We start from the raw sequence: 20,960 nt of genomic DNA, 5'->3' as shown, positions 1-20,960 counted from the left end.
AAGATGGCAGGCTAGCGCCTCAAAACAACCATCTTATTTGGGTCTGGATGCCAGGTTTTTTTATAGATCAGAGAGATAGAAGCAATGAGGAACTAAAGTCAAAAGGCAGAATTGAAGGAGGCAGTGGGGAAGTGAAATGAAACCGTCTTCAGTCTTGCAAAACATCTACAAGGGAGTGACCAGGCTTTGGAAGGGGTATGTTAATCTCCTGTATTCTCAGGTAGGCAGGGACAAACTCTCTCCATGAACTGAACACAGGCACTTTAGTTTACAGTCCAGGAGAGGGAAAGCCTGGTGTGCTGCAGCCCATGGGGTCGCAGAGTCAGACACAACTGAGTGACTGAACTGAACGGAACTGAAAGGGGCAGGGTCCTGCAGGCAAGCCATTAAGTATGATTATAGTAACAAGAGCAAGGACAAGCAAGTTATATTTATGTATATATTGTGTATACTGCCATACAGTATATAAGTTGTTAAGAGAGTAAATCCTGAGTTTGTTCTCACATGAATAGATTTTTTTGCCTTTTTTCTTCTTTCTTTTTTTAAATTGTATCTATGTGAGAAGATGGATGTTAGTTGAACCTATTGTGGTAATGACCTTTATCCTATATATAAATCAAACCATCATAGTGTATGCCTTAAACTTAGATGTCAGTTATTTTTCCACGAAACTGAGAAAAAATCAATAATAAGCAGCAGATACTGTATGTGACCTGCAGAGCCTAAAATATTTACTATTTGACTCTTCACCAAAACAGTTTCCAACCCATCCAAATATATGGTCTAGTAGACATGATAACTACATGGGAAATATAAAAGGCTTGACGTATGTATCTTAATTACTTTTAAGAAAACATAAAAGTTTTAAAGCAATAGTTATAACCATGAGAAAGGTGGAAATGGAGCAAAGTTGCTATATTTTACCATAATTAAGCTGCTGCTGCTGCTGCTAAGTCGCTTCAGTCGTGTCCGACTCTGTGCGATGCCATAGACGGAAGCCCACCAGGCTCCCCCGTCCCTGGGATTCTCCAGACAAGAACACTGGAGTGGGTTGCCATTTCCTTCTCCAATGCATGAAAGTGAAAAGTGAAAGTGAAGTCGCTCAGTCGTGTCCGACTCTTAGCAACCCCATGGACTACAGCCTACCAGGCTCCTCCATCCATGGGATTTTCCAGGCAAGAGTACTCGAGTGGGGTGCCATTGCCTTCTCCATAATTAAGGTAGGGCATGTTAAGTCACTTCAGTCATGTCCGACTATTTGAAACCCTATGGACCGTAGCCTGCCAGGCTTCTCTGTCCATAGGGATTCTTCAGGCAAGAATACTGGTGTGGATTGCCATGCTCTCCTTCAGGGAGTCACCCTGACCCAGGGATTGAACCCACGTCTCTTAACGTCTACCTGCATTGATAGGTGGATTCTTTACCACTAGCACCACCTGGGAAGCCCACATTTAAACTAGTCAGTTCAGTTCAGTTCAGTCACTCAGTTGTATCCGACTCTTTGCAACCCCATGAACTGCAGCATGCCAGGCTTCCCTGTCCATCACCAACTCCTGGAGCTTGCTCAAACTCATGTCCATCGAGTCGGTGATGCCATCCAACCATCTCATCCTCTGTCATCCCCTTCTCCTCTCGCCTTCAATCTTTCCCAGCATCAGGGTCTTTTCCAGCGAGTCAGGTTCTTCGCATCAGGTGGCTAAAGTATTGGAGTTTCAGCTTCAGCATCAGTCCTTCCAATGAATATTCAGGACTGATTTCCTTTAGGATGGACTGGTTGGATTTCCTTGCAGCCCAAGGGACTCTTGAGAGTCTTCTCCAACACCACAGTTCAATAGCATCAATTCTTCGGCCCTCAGCTAGAATTCTTTATAGTCCAACTCTCACATCCATACATGACTACTGGAAAAACCATAGCTTTGACTAGATGGACCTTTTTTGGCAAAGTAATGTCTCTGCTTTTTAATATGCTGTCTACCTTGGTCATAACTTGTCTTCCAAGGAGCAAGCATCTTTTTAATTTCATGGCTGCAGTCACCATCTGCAGTAATTTTGGAGCCCAAAGAGATAAAGTCTCTCACTGTTTGCATTTTTTCCCCATCTATTTGCCATGAGTGATGGGACCAGATGCCATGATCTTCGTTTTCTGAATGTTGAGCTTTAAGCCAGCTTTTTCACTCTCCTCTTTTAACTTTCATCAAGAGGCTCTTTAGTTCTTCTTCGCTTTCTGCCATAATGGTTGTGTGATCTGCATATCTGAGGTTATGATATTTCTCCCAGCAATCTTGATTCCAGCTTGTGCTTCACCCAGCCCAGCATTTCACATGATGTACTCTGCATATAAGTTAAATAAGCAGGATGACAATATACAGCCTTGACATACTCCTTTCCCTATTTGGAACCAGTCCAGTTCCATGTCCAGTTTGTTCCATGTCCAGTTCTAACTGTTGCTTCTTGACCTGCATACAGATATCTTGGGAGGTAGGTAAGAATTTTAATTCATCTCTTTAAGAATTTTCCACAGTCTGCTGTGATCCACACAATCAAAGGCTTTGGTGTAGTCAATAAAGCAGAAATAGATGTTTTTCTGGAGCTCTCTTGCTTTTTCCATGATCCAGCGGATGTTGGCAATTTGATCTCTGGTTGCTCTGCCTTTTTAAAATCCAGCTTGAACATCTGGAAGTTCACGGTTCATATACTGTTGAAACCTGGCCTGGAGGATTTTGAGCATTTCTTTGCTAGCATATGAGATGAGTGCAATTGTGCAGTAGTTTGAACGTTGTTTGGCATTGCCTTTCTTTGGGATTGGAATGAAAACTGACCTTTCCAGTCCTGTGGCCACTGCTGAGTTTTCCAAATTTGCTGCCATATTTAGTGCAGCACTTTCACAGCAGATAAAAGTTAAGCTAGTATTAACCTGAAATATGGGCTTCCCTTGTGACTCAGCTGGTAAAGAATCCACCTGCAATGTGGGAGACCTGGGTTCAATCCCTGGGTTGGGAAAATCCCCTGGAGAAGGGAAAGGCTACCCACTCCAGTATTCTGGCCTGGAGAATTCCAGTATTCTGGCCTGGAGAATTCCATGGACTGTGTAGTCCATGGGGTCACCTGAAATGTATTGTAATGAGTTGATGATGTGTATTGTGGCCCCTAGAACAGCCATGAAGAAAATCACTCGAGAAGTATAGCTAGAAAATTAAGTCAGTTAAAATAGCATGTAAAAACTACTTACATAAGCCAGAAGATATTAATAAAGGAAAGGAAAAATAAGACCTGAGACATAATAAAAATATTAAAGTCACAGATATAAATATAGTCTTATCAATAATTGAATTAAGTGTGAGTGGTATAAACACTGCAATCAAAAGGCAGAAAATTTCCAACTTGATAAAAAAGCAGGATCCAACTATATCTTATCAAAAGAGACATACTTTAGAGCCAGATCAATTGAAATAGGTTGAGTAGGTTCAAATAAGTTGAAAATAAAAAGAGAAAAGACGTATCTTGCAGACAGTATTAGGTACAGTAACTATTTTGAGAACAGACAAAATAGACTTTAAGATAAAAAGCGTTACTGGAGTTAAAGAGGGAAAATTCATAATGATAAAAGGATCAATGTGTCAAGAATACGTACTGTTATAAATGTTTATCCACCTAACTACTGAGACTCAGAATACATTAAGCAGAAAATGGTAGAATTAAAAGGGCAAATTTACAACTAAACAATTATAGTTGAAGATTTTAATACTCCTTTCTTTTCATCTAACAGAACGAAAACTGAGGATATAGAAAACTTGTACAACACTATTGACCAACTTAAATGTATTACTCCACATAACAAGAGGAGAATATGTAGTCTTCTCCAGCACATGTAGATCATTCTCCAGGATCGATCATATGCCGTCTCAAAAAAACTTCCCTTCCTGTTGGTTTATTTACCATTTGGTGTCATTCTTTTCAGCTCTAGAAACTTCCTTTAATATTTCTAATAGGATTGTTCTATTAGCACCTGATTTTCTCATTCCTTATTTATCTGGGAATGTCTTGTCTATGACTTTATTTCTGAAGAGTGGTTTAGCCCTATATATAACTCTTGATTAACCTTTTTTTTCTTTCAGCGTTTTAAACATGTCATTTCACTGTCTTCTCACTTATATGTGGTTTCTGATGAGAATTAACTTTTAATTGTATTGTTACTCTTCTGTGTGTATGTGTCACTTTTTCTCTTGTGACTTTCAAGATTTTGTTTGTATTTGTCTCGCACCAATTTGCCTACGGTCGGTCAGTCTAGGTGTTGATCTCTGTGTTTATCCTACTTGGAATTCATTGAACTTCTTGGATCTGTAGATGAATGTTTTTCATCAAATATGAGACATCTATAGCCATTGTTTTTTCACATGTTTTTTCTCCTCTTCTGAGACTCCTATTATGCATGTGATTATATCCTACGTGTAATTTTTGCTATTTTTTTTCTCTCTACTCTTCAGATGTGATAATTTCTATTGATATGTCTTTGAGTTTACTGATTTCTTTCCTCCACCTCAAATCTCCTCCTGAGACCCTCTAATAATTTTTTCATTTCAGTTACTGTATTGTATGTTTTAGAACTGGTCTTTGGTTCTTTTTATGGCTTGTATTTTTCTATTTAGATTTTCTATTTATTGAATCATTGTCATCATATTTTTGTTTAATTTTTGGACATAGCTTCTTTAAACACATTCATAACAGCTTCTTTGAAATCTTTGCCAACTTCAACATCTGGACCTATTAGAGTGTTTCTGTTGACTGCTTCCCCCACACCCTTCTCCTGGCTATGAGTCACAGATTTCTGTTTCTTTGCATGTCTTATATTTTTGTTGTTGTTGAAAACTGGAAATTTAGGTAGTATAACAGATGTAGGGAATATGGCAACTTTGGATTTTTATTTATTTTTCTGAGAGCTGTTTTTATTTATTTTTTGTTACTTTGGGTTTAAAAGTGGAGAATCTTTCCTTGCTGTAGTTTGTAGCCTCTGATGGCTCTGCTGTGATTTTATTCTTATTTTTATTTCTTTTAACCTGGTTATCTAGTGTTGTCACTATGTCTGTATAGTTTGGGGGAGCCACTGATTTTAAAATGTTTCTTCAAACATGTCAAGCATATAAGTCTTTGCTGTTTGAAATGTGTTTGGATTGAGGAGTGCATTCAGAGTCAGTCAGTTACTTCACCTGCCTTGGCTTTTACTTTCCATGAACTCCCTTGCCTGCGTCTCCCCTGCACATCCAGATAGTTTCCTAGTTGTCTCAGGACTGCTGGAGAGCATATCTAACACTTGCTTGGCTCTCTTACCTCCATAAGCTCCCAGTTCAATTCCTGAATGTTCAACCTCCCCACCCCCACTCTCACTGGGACTGCAATTCCAGGCTAACAAATCAGATGTTCTGTATTTGCTTCATTCTTTTCCTACAGAGTTTGCCAATTTTAGCTGAAAAAGATGTGGGGTTTTGTTCTCTGCCCTAAATCAAGGATGCCCGCTTCTGAACGTGAAGCTGCTTATTTTCATAGTCAGTCTTGCTCTGGTAAACTAACATTCTTGAGATTGAACTTGGGGATAGAATGCGAGAGGGTCGCATCAAGCCAGAAAAGTTTATAAACTCCCACTGTTTTGGAATGAAACTTTTAACAGACCTTCAAGAATAAATGTTTCTGAATTCATTGTCTGCCTTTGGTTGATTTCTGGAGCCCTGAAATAGTTGTTTTTTACACAGTTTTGTCCACTGTTTTTGGCTTCCCATGTGGTGCTAGTTGTAAAGAACTCGCCTGCCAGTGCAGGAGACATAAGAGACTCAGATTCGATCTCTGGGTTGGGAAGATCCCCTGGACAAAGGCATGGCAGCCCACTCCAGTATTCTTGACTGGAGAATCCTCATGAAGAGAGAAACCTGGCTGGGCTACAGTATGGGGTCACAAAGAGTTGGACATGACTGAAGTGACTTAGTGTACACACGTGCATGCTCATTTTTGGTGGAGAGACTTCATCAAGCTCTTCACACTACCCTGTTCTAATGCTATATTTGCTCAACCAGTAAACCTTTTATAAAGTTTGTAGTGACTGTGTTTAGTCACTTGTAAAATATAATTTTTGTCATTTTTACTGTTACTCGGAGAAGGCAATGGCAACCAACTCCAGTACTCTTGCCTGGAAAATCCCATGGTTTGAGGAGCCTGGTAGGCTGCAGTCTGTGGGGTTGCTAGGAATCGGACACGACTGAGCGACTTCACTTTCACTTTTCACTTTCATGCATTGGAGAAGGAAATGGCAACCCACTCCAGTGTTCTTGCCTGGAGAATCCCAGGGATGGGGGTGCCTGGTGGGCTGCCATCTATGGGGTCGCACAGAGTCAGACACGACTGAAGCGACTTAGCAGCAACATCAGCATAGTGTTACTATTAATGAAAGTGAATACAAAGAGATACTAATGATTATTTGAACAGTAGTTGTACCCATATTTTTGTTGAGTAATTTCAAGCCAGGATTGCCTTTTTTCCTTTTTAGTTTCATTTATTAGTTGTCTGTTTGGAACTTTGTTCTGAAGAATTTTCACGGTAGAAGCTGTTTGTCTGAGAATAATGAAAATCATCTATTTGTGGAAGGATTTGGAGAGATCATGGATATGACTTATTCTATATTTTATTTAAAAAAAATAAAAACTTTAAAATTGCTAGTGCTATAAAGGCTGAAATGCCTGTTTGCCTAGAAGGAAGAAAGCGTAAAGTTGATGGTTGATGGGACAGAACTATTAAGATAGATTAGATAAGACTTCAGAGAAGGCAATGGCACCCCACTCCAGTACTCTTGCCTGGAAAATTGCATGGATGGAGGAGCCTGGTAGGATGCAGTCTGTGGGGTCTCTAGGAGTCAGACACGACTGAGCGACTTCACTTTCACTTTTCACTTTCATGCATTGGAGAAGGAAATGGCAACCCACTCCAGTGTTCTTGCCTGGAGAATCCCAGGGACGGGGGAGCCTGGTGGGCTGCCATCTCTGGAATGACTGAAGCGACTTAGCGGCAGACTTAGCAGACAAGACTTAATTGTAAAATTCTCTGAACATTCTTCAGAAGGGCTTCAAGAATATAATAAAATATATGAAAAATTGTATTGAAGAGACCGTGGCTGAGGCTTGGATGTCAGGGAAATCCTTTTTAAGCTGACAGCATAAGCTTATGATAATCAGGGTCTTTCCAATGCCATATGTATACATGTGTCACAGTGACCACAAGTATTAAAGCCAGAGTTTGGCAGCACATTTTAATTTTCTTTCTCTTGAGCAGAATGCAACATAATTCTTTTTTTCTTTTCCTATACAAAAGTAAAAAAAGAAAAAAGGTTGCTACTGCTACTGAGTATTAGACCTTGCTTATAGAGTACATGGGGGAAAACATACCTTAAATGCTGATTGTCAGCATTTTCTAAACTTTCTCTATACGCTCTGTGAAAAAAGTATACTATGGCCACATAAATGGGAAACTTCCCGACTGGATAACTGTTCTTTAAAAAGCTAGTGTGTATTATAATAAGCAGTACTGGAGTGGGGTGCCATTGCCTTCTCCGAGTATAGCATGTACTTTTTCCTAAACCTATTTGAACATGACATCCCTCTAAACTGGTGGTCTTGTGAACATAGTTGGGAGTAAACATTGCTCTAGGTAAATAGTGTTCCAAAGTGCTGTCACACTATTATTGGAAATATTTGTATTTTTACAAAATTAATATAAAAATTAAATATGGGCTTTAGTTCTTTTTCTAAAGTTGCTTCTTGAGTATTGTTTTGACATAATTTCTTATTTGGTACTAAACTGCCAGTTCAAATAATAGGATGCTGCTGCTGCTAAGTCACTTCACAGCAGCCCACCAGGCTCCCCCGTCCTTGGGATTCTCCAGGCAAGAACACTGGAGTGGGTTGCCATTTCCTTCTCCAGTGCATGAACATGAAAAGTGAAAGTGAAGTTGCTCAGTCGTGTCAATAATAGGATGAGTAGATCCTAAATAAGTGAATTTAGAAAATGTTAATATTCTTAGAAACTTTATGTACAACTAATTTTTGAAAGAAATACAAGTTAGAGAGCCATGACTCATCTGTTCACATTGAACTATTTAGTATTCTTTACCTGCTTTATTGTTCTTTTTGTTCCATTGTGCTGTTAGTTCCTGTTATTGAGGGGTGTTTGATCTCTTTGTTAATGCAGTAGGCACAACAGAAGGTTTATAGAGTGCACGAAAAAGTTTTGAACTCCAGTGTATATTGATTGACTTGTAGCAGAGCAGTGGTACTACTTCAGCTTTTTTTCAATGGCTGGAGAAATATGAAATAAATATCAATAAATAGAAATCTGAAAAAAAAAATTTTATGTATTCTCTTTAGAAGCACCGTATAATTTTTATGTAATACTTACATTTAACAGAAATTGTATAAATTGTTTTTTATTTTACAATGACAGAACTTGTAAACCTTCAGCAATCTAGATTTGTATAGCAGTGCTGTATGTATATGTGTATATATATATATATGTATATATGTATATATATATGAGATTTTGCTTTCTGTTTTATTTCAGTGAACTGAAATGACATTAGGAAATTCAGATTCTTAGCATTTAATCACAGATTTTTGTGTCGTCCCTCTTACACCAAATAAATATAATAATAAGTTTTTTAAAAACCCTAATGTAACAGGGGTTTAGAATTGTGGCATCTCTTATTCTAAGGAATCCCAAAGTATGTAATGAAGTACCATATTAGTAGTATGTGATCAGGTAAGTTCTGTATTTTTATAGAAGTAATATATGAGCATAGAAATAAATAGTAGAGGAAAGTTTAAAAATGAAAAGTTAACATCTTTTTATGCCCTTGCTTCTTTCCTAGCCTTCATATTGAGTACTTTTTTTTTTTCCATTCAGTAGCAGGTAATAAATCAAGGAACTTGCTCTTATATTAACAGTCAACATGTACAAATTAAGATTTCTCTAATGTAAAATTTCTCGTGTTAATGGTAATTGAGATTCTTTTAAAGAGTGTATATTTAGAAATCAGTTATATTTTAAATTTAATTTGGAATTCATTTAATTGATGGAGATTGTTTTTAAACTATGGTTCATATTTTGAGCAAAAATAAACCAATGGTATATTTTTCCATTGATTTATAAGTGTTCTGTCAACAATTTTGTTTTCTCATGGGAATTTCAAAGAAATAAACTTGAATGAATCAATTAGAAATGTATTTACACTAAAAATTATCACTCTAAAATTTTCCCCTATTTTTAGTTTAGAAAGTGAGATGAAAGCAATCATTATTATAACAGTATTATTCATTTCAGGTAGTGAGATGTGGATTGCTTGTAGCTATTCTCTGCAATGTAGTAGAATTAAAAAAATAAATTTTTATTCTGGGCTATGATACAATGATATTTCTTGAGACAGTGATTATAATAGTCTCATACCAACAATGGACACCTGGTGGTCTCATTCAGGTCAAAGCCTAAAAACTCCATTGTGCTACCTTAGTAAAGAGGATAAAAGCCTACCTAGAAGAAATCTGTTGAAATAGGCAATCACTAAAATATAAAATGAAAATCTGTGTAGGTTGTCTCCATAAATCTTATAGAATGAGTAAGATAAAGGATTTTTCCAAGTGGTCATCCATGTACTGACACAAAGCAATAATAAAGATACAAAGTTTTAGAATTAAAGCCTTTAAGTTTCTTAGACAGAATATATCTGAAGAAAAGACATGTCATTTTTCTCTAGTAGTAGTTATAATTGCCACTTAACAATAGTTTCTTAGATACTTTTTCTTATCTTCTGCAATACTCTCAGTGACATTTTGCTAGGTATGGAACCTCAAATGTCATATTGACTATTTGGTTAGATAAATAATAAACACCTGGCAAATAACTTATTTTGAAGAACATTCAATGAAAGTTTAGTGCACAATGTAGTCACAGGCAAAGTACCAGGTAAAATGTCAAAACAAAGTGATTTTATGTTTTGAAGCAATGTCTTTAAGATTTTAAAATTTCTATTGGGAAAGAATTAATTGAAAAGCTTGATACCCAGGCATAAATATTCAAGCTAAATCAGTTTCTGTTGTGTTTTGTACATGTCATGTATTTCGGAGCATTTTATTTTGAAGCTTCCACATTACATTTAATTATCTTTCATAAATAAGAGAACTTATTAATTGCTAGTTTGCTGTTATTAATTTAAAATGTTCTTTTTGTTTATTGCTTATAACAGGCAAAAGAACAGTTAATAGATTTTCTCAATGAACTTTTTGGTATTGTCAGTATTATTTGTAATCTGTGTTTTAGTGTTACTTTGGCTTCTGTGTATAAAATGGATTGGAGGGGGCCAGAATGGAAGTAAGAAGACTAGTTAAGGAGGCAGTTGATGAGTTCAGGCAAGAGAGAATGGTGGTGCTTGGTTCAGGGTGGTAGGAGTGGAGTCAGAGAAGACAGATATGGTACATATTTTGCAGTATGGCCTGTCATGAGGCACTCAGCAGCCTCTGTTCTCTATTTTTCTCTACCTGTAGATGAATTGCCAAGTTATAGTAGTGTGCCCAGATTTGGTCATTACCCAGTTCAAAAAATATTATCCATAAAATAAGAGGGATTATTTTATATATATCCATTCTGAAGGAGATCAGCCCTGGGATTTCTTTGGAAGGAATGATGCTAAAGCTGAAACTCCAGTACTTTGGCCACCTCATGCGAAGAGTTGACTCACTGGAAAAGACTCTGATGCTGGGAGGGATTGGGGGCAAGAGGAGAAGGGGACGACAGAGGATGAGATGGCTGGATGGCATCACTGACTCGATGGACATGAGTCTGAGTGAACTCCGAGAGTTGGTGCTGGACAGGGAGGCCTGGCATGCTGCAGTTCATGGGGTCGCAAAGAGTCGGACACGACTGAGCGACTGATCTGATCTGATCTGATATATATTATTTAATAGAAGAGATCTGGTCATTTGTTAATTACTTATTCTTCATTACTACTTATTTATCTATGGAAAGAACCAACATGTTAGGCAAAGTATTGTGATCTTAAAGATGTGCTAGCCAGAGATGTGTGGAGCATGGGGTGCCTGGGTTAAAGTTGTTGATGAGACAAAGGGCTGCCTCCTGCAGAGAGCTTTTCCCTGAAAAAGCTTTTTTCTGCTAAAAGCTGCTTACAAAAAGATATTTATATTCAGATTTTACATTTAAAATATTATGTAGTATGATAAGCTGAAAAATAAAACTATTTATTGATTTTCTACCATATACCGTTGAATTATATGAGATATTTCCTGTAATCATTTGAGGGATATGCTGTTCTGTCTCCTTTTTACAGGTGATTTTTAAGTTAACATCAAACCAGTGATCTAAATATTTGAGTAAATAACCCAAAACTGCACAGCTGATGTTTTGAACCTGTTTCTGCATACTGGAATATGTGCATTTCACTGTGCAATCAAGCAAAAGGGAATGAATCTAGAGAGGAACGTACTGTGGATAGAATGGAGTTTAGCTGGCATTGAAATATTGTCTTTTATTTCTCTATATGCTCTTCCTAACTCAGTGTGCTTTGGATCTCAATTTAGAGCTGTTTTTAGTGGTACCGGAAAAAGCCAGTGCTTGAAAGTATCAAGCCTTGTTATTGACTCTGTGGTCACTGGCTTGGCATGGAGTGGGCGGCTTCCTTCCCATTCCCATTTAAATTTTAGGTTAGGTCAGTATGCATCAGCAGAGAATGATGATTTAAAGGAGACTTATTGTTTTTTTGTTTGAAATAGGCACTGTAATGTTATTTTTAGGCTCAGTCTAAGTACTTATATGTGGCAGTAATGAAATCATTTTCAGGATATTCTATAAGTAGCTGAAAAGTTAAGGTATTGTATATTTAGCATGAAAGTAAATAGTGCAAACAACTGAAGTTAGGATTATTGTAAGCACACTAAAGAAATAAAGTGTCCAAACTGATGTTTACTTCCTGGGAAGTGATGTCATGACCCAGGCCAGCTGAAAATAAGAGGATTCCACTTGTATTCCAAAAAGAATGCATTGTAACTTTACATCAGCAATACGTCATTAATTTCAAGATGGCATAGCAATAAATATTTTGAAGGTGTCATGAGACTAATTGGTAATAAAATTAATTGTAAACAATTTTATTAAAAAGAAACATAGTACCATATTGAAAAGACTTCAAAAAATGCAAGTAAAACATTATTAGAAATCTAAAGAGCTAAGAACTGATTAAAGTGTATGAATTTATATTAAGAATAATTATTCTGATTTACAGTGTTCAGATGATCAGCATATGGAATTTTTTAATGTACATGTTTAATTTATGTATTATATTTCATGGAAATGTTATTTTTAGCTTTTGGAAAGAATTTTTAAAAAATAATTTTTGTGTTAGTGTTTTTTTTTTTTAACATAAAGGAAAAATCACCCTTTTGAATTACGTAGTCATCTTTACAATAAAATACAGAAGAGTCTCAGCACTCTCCTTGATTCCTTTATGCCCCCTTGTACCATTCGTCATATGCCCTGCCAGGCCTCAGACCACTATTCTGTTTGCTACTTCTGTGTGCTGTGCTCAGTTGCTAAGTCGTGTCTGACTCTGCGACCTATGGACTGTAGCCTGCCTGGCTCCCCTGTCCGTGGGGATTCTCCAGGCAAGAATACTGGAGTGGGCTGCCATGCCCTCCTCCACGGATCTTCCCAACCCAGGGATTGAATGCAGTTCTCCCACATTGCAGGCGGATTCTTTACCATTTGAGCAGGATATCATATAAATGGAACTATACATAAGTACCCTTTGAGTTTGACTTCTTTCACTTAGCATAATGCATTTGAGATTCAATCATGTTGTTATACATATATATATATATATATATGTATGTATAACATATATATACATAGTTGTTATGAATTCGTTTGTATTCTGTCCTAAGGAGCATGTCAACTGTGAATAAAGAAAGTTTTACTTCTTTTCTAGTCTTGATACTTCTTGTTTGTTTTGCCTTACTACATTTGTTAGATACCTGAGTAGAGAGAGTGGATATTCTTGGCATGTATGTGTATTGTTCCCCTAAACATAGTCAACCATTATTCTCTTGTTATTTTCAAGATTTTCTAGTCTTTCACAGTTTAGATTGTCAGGAGAAATATCAATAACCTCAGATACACAGATGACACCACCCTTATGGCAGAAAGTGAAGAGGAACTAAAGAGCCAGTTGATGAAAGTGAAAGAGGAGAGTGAAAAAGTTGGCTTAAAGCCCAACATTCAGAAAACTAAGATCATGACATCTGGTCCCACTACTTCATGGCAAATAGATGGGGAAACAGTGGAAACAGTGGCTGACTTTATTTTTCTGGGCTCCAAAATCACTGTGGATGGTGATTGCAGCCATGAAATTAAAAGACATTTGCTCCCTGAAAGAAAAGCTATGACCAACCTAGACAGCATATTAAAAAGAAGAGACATTACTTTGCCAACATTACTTTGTCCATCTAGTCAAAGCTATGGTTTTTCCAGTAGTCATGTATGGATGTGAGAAGCTGAGTGCCAAAGAATTGATGCTTCTCAACTGTGTGTTGGAGAAGACTCTTGAGAGTCCCTTGGACTGCAAGGAGATCCAACCAGTCTATCCTAAAGGAGATCAGTCCTGGGTGTTCATTGGAGGAACTGATTTTGAAGCTGAAACTCCAATACTTTGGCCACCTGATGCGAAGAGCTGACTCATTTGAAAAGACCCTGATGCTGGGAAAGATTGAAGGCAGGAGTAGAAAGGGACGGCAGAGGATGAGATGGTTAGATGACATCACCAACTCAATGGACATGGGTTTGGGTGGACTTCGGGAGTTGGTGATGGACAGGGAGGCCTGGCGTGCTGCGGTTCATGGGGTCGCAAAGAGTCGGATGTGACTGAGCAACTGAACTGACTGGCAGTTTGATTATGATGTGTATAAGTTTGGATCTCTTTGTGTTTATCCCTCTTGGGTTTTATTGAGCTTCTTGGATCTTTGGTGTAATATTTTTCATCAAAATTTGAATTTATAGCCACTATTTTTAAAAATACTGTTTTTCTTCCTTTTCATCCTCCTTTGCTTTTTATGGGAATTCTATCACACATACGTCTTTGCAGCTGGTTTTATCCTACAGATCTCTAAGACCCTGTTCACTTCACTTCAGTCTTTTTTGCAGTTTCTCTTTGGATAAATTTTGTTAGCAGTTTATACTAATTTCTTATCTGCTTATTCAGATCTACTTGTAAGGCTTTCTAATGAATTTTCTTTTCACTTGTACTTTGCAACTCAAGAATTTCCATTTTCTTGTTTTTCTTTATTGAGAATGTTTTCTGTTTTTTGAGTCATTGTCATAATTTTATCTCATTCTTTAAACTTTTTCTTTTAGTTCTTTCAATATATTTATTATAGCTGCTGTTTATTATAGCTACTGTCATTGTCTGGTAAATCCAACATCTGGGTCCAGTTCGCATCAGTTTCTATTTTCTATTATCCATTTTTTCTTGAGTATGGGTTGTGTGTGTATTAGTCACTCAGTCATGTTTGACTCTTTGCAACCCCATGGACTATAGCCAGTTAGGCTCCTCTGTCCATGAAATTCTCCAGGCCAGAATACTGGAGTGGGTAGCCATTCCCTTCTCCAAGGGATCTTTCACACCCAGGGATCAAACCCAGATTTCCTGCACTGCAGGCAGATTCTTTACCATCCGAGCCACCAGGGAAGCCTGAGCATGAGTTACACTTTCCTGTTTTATTGCATATCTTCTAATCTTAAAAAATTGTACATTTAAAAAAATATATTGTAGCAACTCTGGATCCTGATTACTTTTTTCCTACCTGAAGATTGTTGCTATCTATTTATTTGTTTATCTTAGTAATTTGCCTGGACTAAAAAAACATGAAGTTCAGTTCCTCCAGTGTATGACTGATGTCTCTGTGTTTTTTTGATGTTTTTTTTATTATTGTTTTTGCTTTAATTTTTATGATTTGGCCCTGTGTCTGTGTAATGTAGTAGTTGAACACCTTAATCTAGTAAGGCTCTATGCCGTGTGTTTGGATTCAGAAACACATTTAACATTTAGGCAATTTTCGAGTTTCCCCAGCCTTTATTTTCTGTTGAGGCCTGTGTTGTCTTCTGTTCTCCTGTGCAAGTTCGTGTAGACCTGGGATACGTAAATAGCTTGAGCCCTCTGTGGTCTCCCTTGAGCTTGCTCACCACTCTAGTCAGCCTGGGATATGTGGAGAGTCTATCAAATGCTTTCTCACCATTTTATATCCTGTTCCTCCTTGTTATATTTTTGGCTTATCTGCCTATTCCCTTGTTTGTGCCAACCAGCAACCCCTCAGCTGATAAAATTATTGGTCTTCCATGTTTGCTTGTGACCAAGATTCCTAATTGGTATTGGCAACAGTACTGGCTATGGGTTTTTCACTTTCATTCCAAATTAACCCTGTGACTTTTGTTCCAAGTTAGCCCACTCCATCAGTAAAGCTGTTGGTTGTTTGCAGCCTACCCTGCCATATTAGAACTATTATCCTAACCAAGCTGGATGGGAGAATGGGAACCATCCAAAGGAAGCATGCCACAGATTTCTGTTCTTCATATCCAAAGTGCAGTAGTTTTTCATGAATAAGTTATTCTCTGTTGAAAAGCACAGGTCAGTTTCCAGAGTGCTGAAATTGTTGCTTTTGATAATTTTGAGTGATTTTATAGTTGTTTTTTCAGCAGAGGATTTGACATCCTCCTCATTCCATTATACTAGAAGTTCCAGCTTTGGGGGATATTGTTTGCATGGTATGTTTGTATTATTTATGTTTTGTCCATCTATGTATTTATACTTAAAATGGATTCCTTTTAGATAGAATATACTGAGGTCTTATTTTAAAGTGCAACCTGATAATCTGTATTATTAGGTGTTCTTAGGCTGTTGGCTTTTAATGTTTTATTGATCTTGTTAGATTTAGGCCTGCCATTTTGTTATTAGTTGTCTGTTTGTAACATCTGGTTTTATTTCTTTGTTTTCTTTTCCCTGCCTTTTTTAGTGTTATTTGAGTATATTTTTGTTTTCTGTTTTAATTCATTTATTGGCTTTTTAGGTTTATCTTTTTTTTTTTTTTTTTGGTATTTATCTTATTTTTAGTTATTGCTTTAGGGATTGCATTAGACCAGTCTTTCAAAATTGCTTCGGAACTACTTTTACGCTACCCACTAATCTTTGTTATACTTATCCTAAGTAGTTTATCATATATTGAAATGCTTTTAGCACTTACACATAACAGCTTAAAAGGAGAAAAGTGATAGTTTGCTATATTTACCCAGATATAACTCTTAAATTTGAAGACATAATTCTAAAGCTTCAAAACTTTGGTTAAAGATGTAAATTTTCAATTTTAAAAAGCTCAGCAGACCCCAGATAGGATAAATTCAAAGAAAGCCATTTACAGATACATCATAATCAGTCTGCTAATGACTAAAGATAAATAACCAATCTTGAAAACACCTAAAGAAATAATGATTCAGATAATTGTAGATTTCTCCTCAGACACCATGGGAGGCTGGAAGATAGTGGAACACCAACTTTAAAGTACTGAAAGTAAAGAATGGTTAGCCCTGGATTCTGTATCTAATGAAAAGAATTTCTGAGAATTAACAGTGATAATAAAGACATTCCCAGAGAAAAGGAAAGCTAAGAGAATTTGTTGCCAACATACCTGCTCTAAAAGAAATAAAATCTCTTCAGGCTGGTGGAAGTGATATGATCATGAAGCTTGGATCTTCAGGAATGAAGGAAGAGCAGCAAAACATATGAGTATCCTGTTGTCCTGGCCTCAGTGTAGCGTCTGAATTTGACCAAATTTGCTAGATTTCTGATCCTGAGCCCATACTTTGGACTCTGTTTCTGTATTCCTGTATGATACGTTACCGCCCCAGGTTTATTTCCTGTCTCTTGTGTTTAAGTTAGAATTTTAGACAAAGTTTGTTTGACTCTATTGTTTTCTAAAAACGTGCTTCCCATTAGCTGAGCTTAACAAGTGTATATTTTTTTAATTTTTTTGAGATAAAGATGCCACATATAGTCTTATATTTGTGGCCTATTGTAAAATGGTCATGAAAATTATGTTTAATTTACTTCTCCTGAAAGGCTATTTAATTTTATTTCACTCTCTTTCCCAAATACTTTCATAGGATGACAAAATTATTAATTTTCCAACCATATTGTATATAGTATTCCACTCAGTATTGTAATTGGAGTAATAATTAGCTCAGTTTTCTTCTAACAGATGAAAAGACCTATATAGTAAGCTACTTAGACAAAAATGTTCTTTGTTACGTTTGTTCTTTTAATGCAGTCCTGCATGTTTAAGTCTTATTCATCACTTACAGGGAGTAAGAAACGTCAGGTCTCTTTTCTCTTCCCACTCCTTAGTATTTTGACCTTTCATTCATACTGACACTGTGTATTCTCATTTTCTTTGTCACAAGTGTTATTAATTTTAATATCTGAAAATGTGTGCTTGTCAAAGTATGAATATTGATCTGTTAAAAAGTAAATAAGCAAATGATAGGAAACTTAAATTCATAATCACTTATTTCCCCATTTCACAATACAGTAAGACAGTACTGAATCAAAATGGTGGGCAGTTGCAAGCCTTAGTAATTTTTTCCCTGCCCCCCACACCCCCGCCAGCTTTAGTAATTTTTGCAACCATGTCAAAACACTATTTTATGCATTTAATTATTTTTGAAATAATAATGAGAATAGTTTATTTTGCTTGCTCCCATGTGATTTTTGATGGATTTTTCAAATTCCTTTAAATAGGTGGCTTTATAGGTACTGCAATTCAGAAGTATTGATACACTTAAAATTTTTTTCCTACAGAAAGAATGTTTTTAGCATTGACTTAGAGTATAATAGTCTAGAAACTTGAAAATGGTCTTTGATTTTTTCCTGTTTCACTATTTTCCATTTCCAACCAAACTTACTCTCTGCTTTTCTTAAAACCTCTCTGGAATTTACTTTTAAACTCTATCACACTGCCTCTGTTCTCATCAACTGTCTCCTTGTTTCCCCAGCCGACTCTCTCTTTTCATTTCATTGCTTTCTGCGTATTTACCATTTTCATATTTCCAAAAGAGTCCCTTCATCCTTTGAGAATTTTCAGGAAGTGTTATGTTCTTACTGTAATAAGTTCAAACTTCTCTCACCAATATTCATTATCATCCATGTCTCCACCAAGCCCTCTGTATTAACTTATTTTCCCCTTTTTTCCCATTGGTATCTTTGGTACTTGTCAGGTCTCCAGTAGTCATTGTGCATGTTGTAATTATCTTTTTACTTGCATGCCTTTCCTTATGCTTTCAACCCCATCTCCATGCCTGGCTTGAAATGATATATCCATTTTCTTTTTGACGTATTCAAGTTCTCATTTCCTTCGATAAATTTTGCAAAAGCATCTCCAGCCCATCATCCAGCTCTTTTTTTTTTACCCCTGAGCTCCATTCACAGTGTCTTTTATGTGTAATGTGATTCTCAGTGGCAGAGACCTTGTCTTGTTCTTCTCTCAGCACCTGGTCCCATGGTGTGTAAGCTGATTGGTTGCATTTCTGTCCCATTTCACTCCCAGAATAACTTCATAAAGTGAGGTCAGGAAGATTCCTTGTTTCCTTTTGTTTTTGTTCAATTCTAAAACATAATTCTTCTGTCAATTCCTTCACCCTCCATGCCCCATCAGAAGCAATAAGATAGGCAGGAAGACTTAGCTAGAGGAAATACTAATGGTGCTAATGGTGCCAAGGGTGAAATTGACCCCCTTGTGCATCAGTTTGGTAAAAATGGAACAAAATTCTTACTGGGAATCACAAACATTCACTGAATCCTGTCTCCTGTCTTCAAATATGTCTTTGTGCAGTATTGGGGAAATTAGAAAATAAAGTGTGAACTTCTCAGCTTATCACAAATCTCTTCTAGATATTAGTAAAATAACTAGAAATTAATGTATTTTTGCGCTTGTATTACTTTTATAAAAACAGTTATTAAAAGTTCCTGTTAAGAGTAAGTCCATAACAAAGACTAGCAAACTTTTTTGTAAATGATGAGATACTAAATATTTTTAGGCTTTGCAGGCCACCTATAGTCTCTGTCATATATATACACACACATACATATATGTGTATATGTAGTTGTTGTTGTTCCTCTCATTGCTGTTGACTTTCACCACCCTTAAAAATGACCAGTCTCAGCTTGCATGCATTACAAAAGTGGACCGTGGGTCTGGACGATTTTGCCTGTGAGCCATAGTTTGCCAAGCTGTTTGCCAATAAGAAAAGCTAATCTGTGCAAATGGACATCTAAGAGGGCAGAAGATTTTCTCTCCTATGGAGAAGGCATTGCTCATAATAATCCAAGGCCTGAACAAACTGAATGTGTCCGGAGGGATGTGTTCAAGTGGCCGGATCACGAGAAACCTTAACCTGAGAGGAACAACTTGTACAACAGGTCAGGTTAGATAAGTGAGAGAGGGCATTACCATGGTCTTCAGCATGGGAGTCCCATGAATGAGAGGAGCAGACTCGTCCTGCACAGTGCTCCCTGTAGAGCCTCAGTGAGATGCGCAGGCCTGGGCAGAGTCACGTCCTTCCCGTAGAGAGAGAATGGTTAGCAGGACTTCCTTTGCTCTGAATGCTTCCTGGTGGTTTTCCCTGAAAAGGATAGATATACCTTGTAAAGAGCTCCCCTCCCGCCCACCTTCAGCCGTGGTCAGTTAGTGTATGACGGGGACATAATTGTACTTGTCATGGAATGGATTACAAATATAGGCACCAGTAATAAAGGAATATTGGAGTTAAATGGGAGGATTTCCTTTGGGTGGAATTAAAGTGAATCTTCATAGGAAATGTACATTTGGGGCTTTAAAAGAGGAACCACACAGCTGGACAATATCTAAAAATGTTACAATAATTGCATATTATTACCATAATTTTTACTGTGGTGAAAATTTCAAAAGCTATCCTTGTGCTTAGTCCAGAAATGTTCTACTTAGTTCACATGAACAAGGTGTACTTACTGGGATACTGTAATATATATATTTTTAAGTCTCCTACTATCTACTTCAATAGAAGGTAAAAAAACCACTAAAGTAGCAAGAACCAGATACCATGAAGTGATTGTAATTGTTCTTTCACATTTGCAATGACTTTTTGATTCATCAGGAAGCAGAAGCCATAGTAACAGACTTGGCTCAGATTCATCGCTTTGTGTTTCTCCTTTCTCCATGCCAGCACTTTTCCCCTGTTAAAAAAATTCTGGCAGACTAATTTAAAGATATCTACTTAGGTTGGATTATTTGCCTGCTGGACCTAAATCCTGCATTTCAGTCAGTATTCATGTCTGTGGAAGTAGTAGCAGCTACTAAATTTATTTAGTTGAACTGTTACAGTATTGATTTATTTTATTTATTTAATTAATTCATTTAATCAGGATGCAATTTATCTTAATTTTGATTTTGGTTGTAGAGGTTGGCGATTTGAAGGAGCTGCAGACACTAGACATTTCTACCAATCGTTTGCTAACTTTACCCGAGAGGCTTCACCTGTGCCTTTCTCTGCAGTACCTCACTGTGGACCGAAATCGTCTATGGTGTGTGCCGCGCCACCTCTGCCAGCTGCCCAGCCTCAATGAGCTCTCCATGGCTGGAAACCGTCTTGCATTTTTGCCACTTGGTAAGTAATCCTATTTGTATGGCAATATAAAACATCTAAAGAATAAGATGGAAAGCCTTTGTTTCCTTGACTGGGAAGGATTAGTTTCCTTTATTGTGTTTATGTTGAAAATGCTTCTCTAAATTCATTTTTGCAATGAACAAAGCATCATTCCCAGTTAACAAATAAAGTTTATTTCTGTT

The 20,960-nt window shown here is 37.0% G+C and overlaps 1 protein-coding gene across 4 annotated transcripts in view; it reads left to right on the top strand.

Moving 5' to 3' along the window:
• LRRC28 (leucine rich repeat containing 28) overlaps positions 1 to 20,960 on the top strand; it is a 189,931-nt gene that overhangs the window by 89,543 nt on the left and 79,428 nt on the right. For 3 of the 4 annotated variants that reach the window (XR_011562545.1, XM_019983754.2, XM_019983753.2), the window contains exon 6: positions 20,572 to 20,778. The exons of the other annotated variant lie outside the window; for it this stretch is intronic. Coding sequence is in view for 2 of the 3 variants with exons in the window: in XM_019983754.2 (XP_019839313.1) it covers positions 20,572 to 20,778 (207 nt within the window). In the remaining variant the exon portion in view is untranslated. The remainder of the gene's footprint in view (positions 1 to 20,571; positions 20,779 to 20,960) is intronic. 4 annotated transcript variants of the gene reach the window in all.

This window comes from Bos indicus, chromosome 21 (genome assembly GCF_029378745.1).
Source record: "Bos indicus isolate NIAB-ARS_2022 breed Sahiwal x Tharparkar chromosome 21, NIAB-ARS_B.indTharparkar_mat_pri_1.0, whole genome shotgun sequence".
Taxonomy (NCBI): domain Eukaryota; kingdom Metazoa; phylum Chordata; class Mammalia; order Artiodactyla; family Bovidae; genus Bos; species Bos indicus.
Note: the sequence above shows the minus strand (reverse complement) of the source record. Positions and strands in the feature narration are given on the sequence as shown.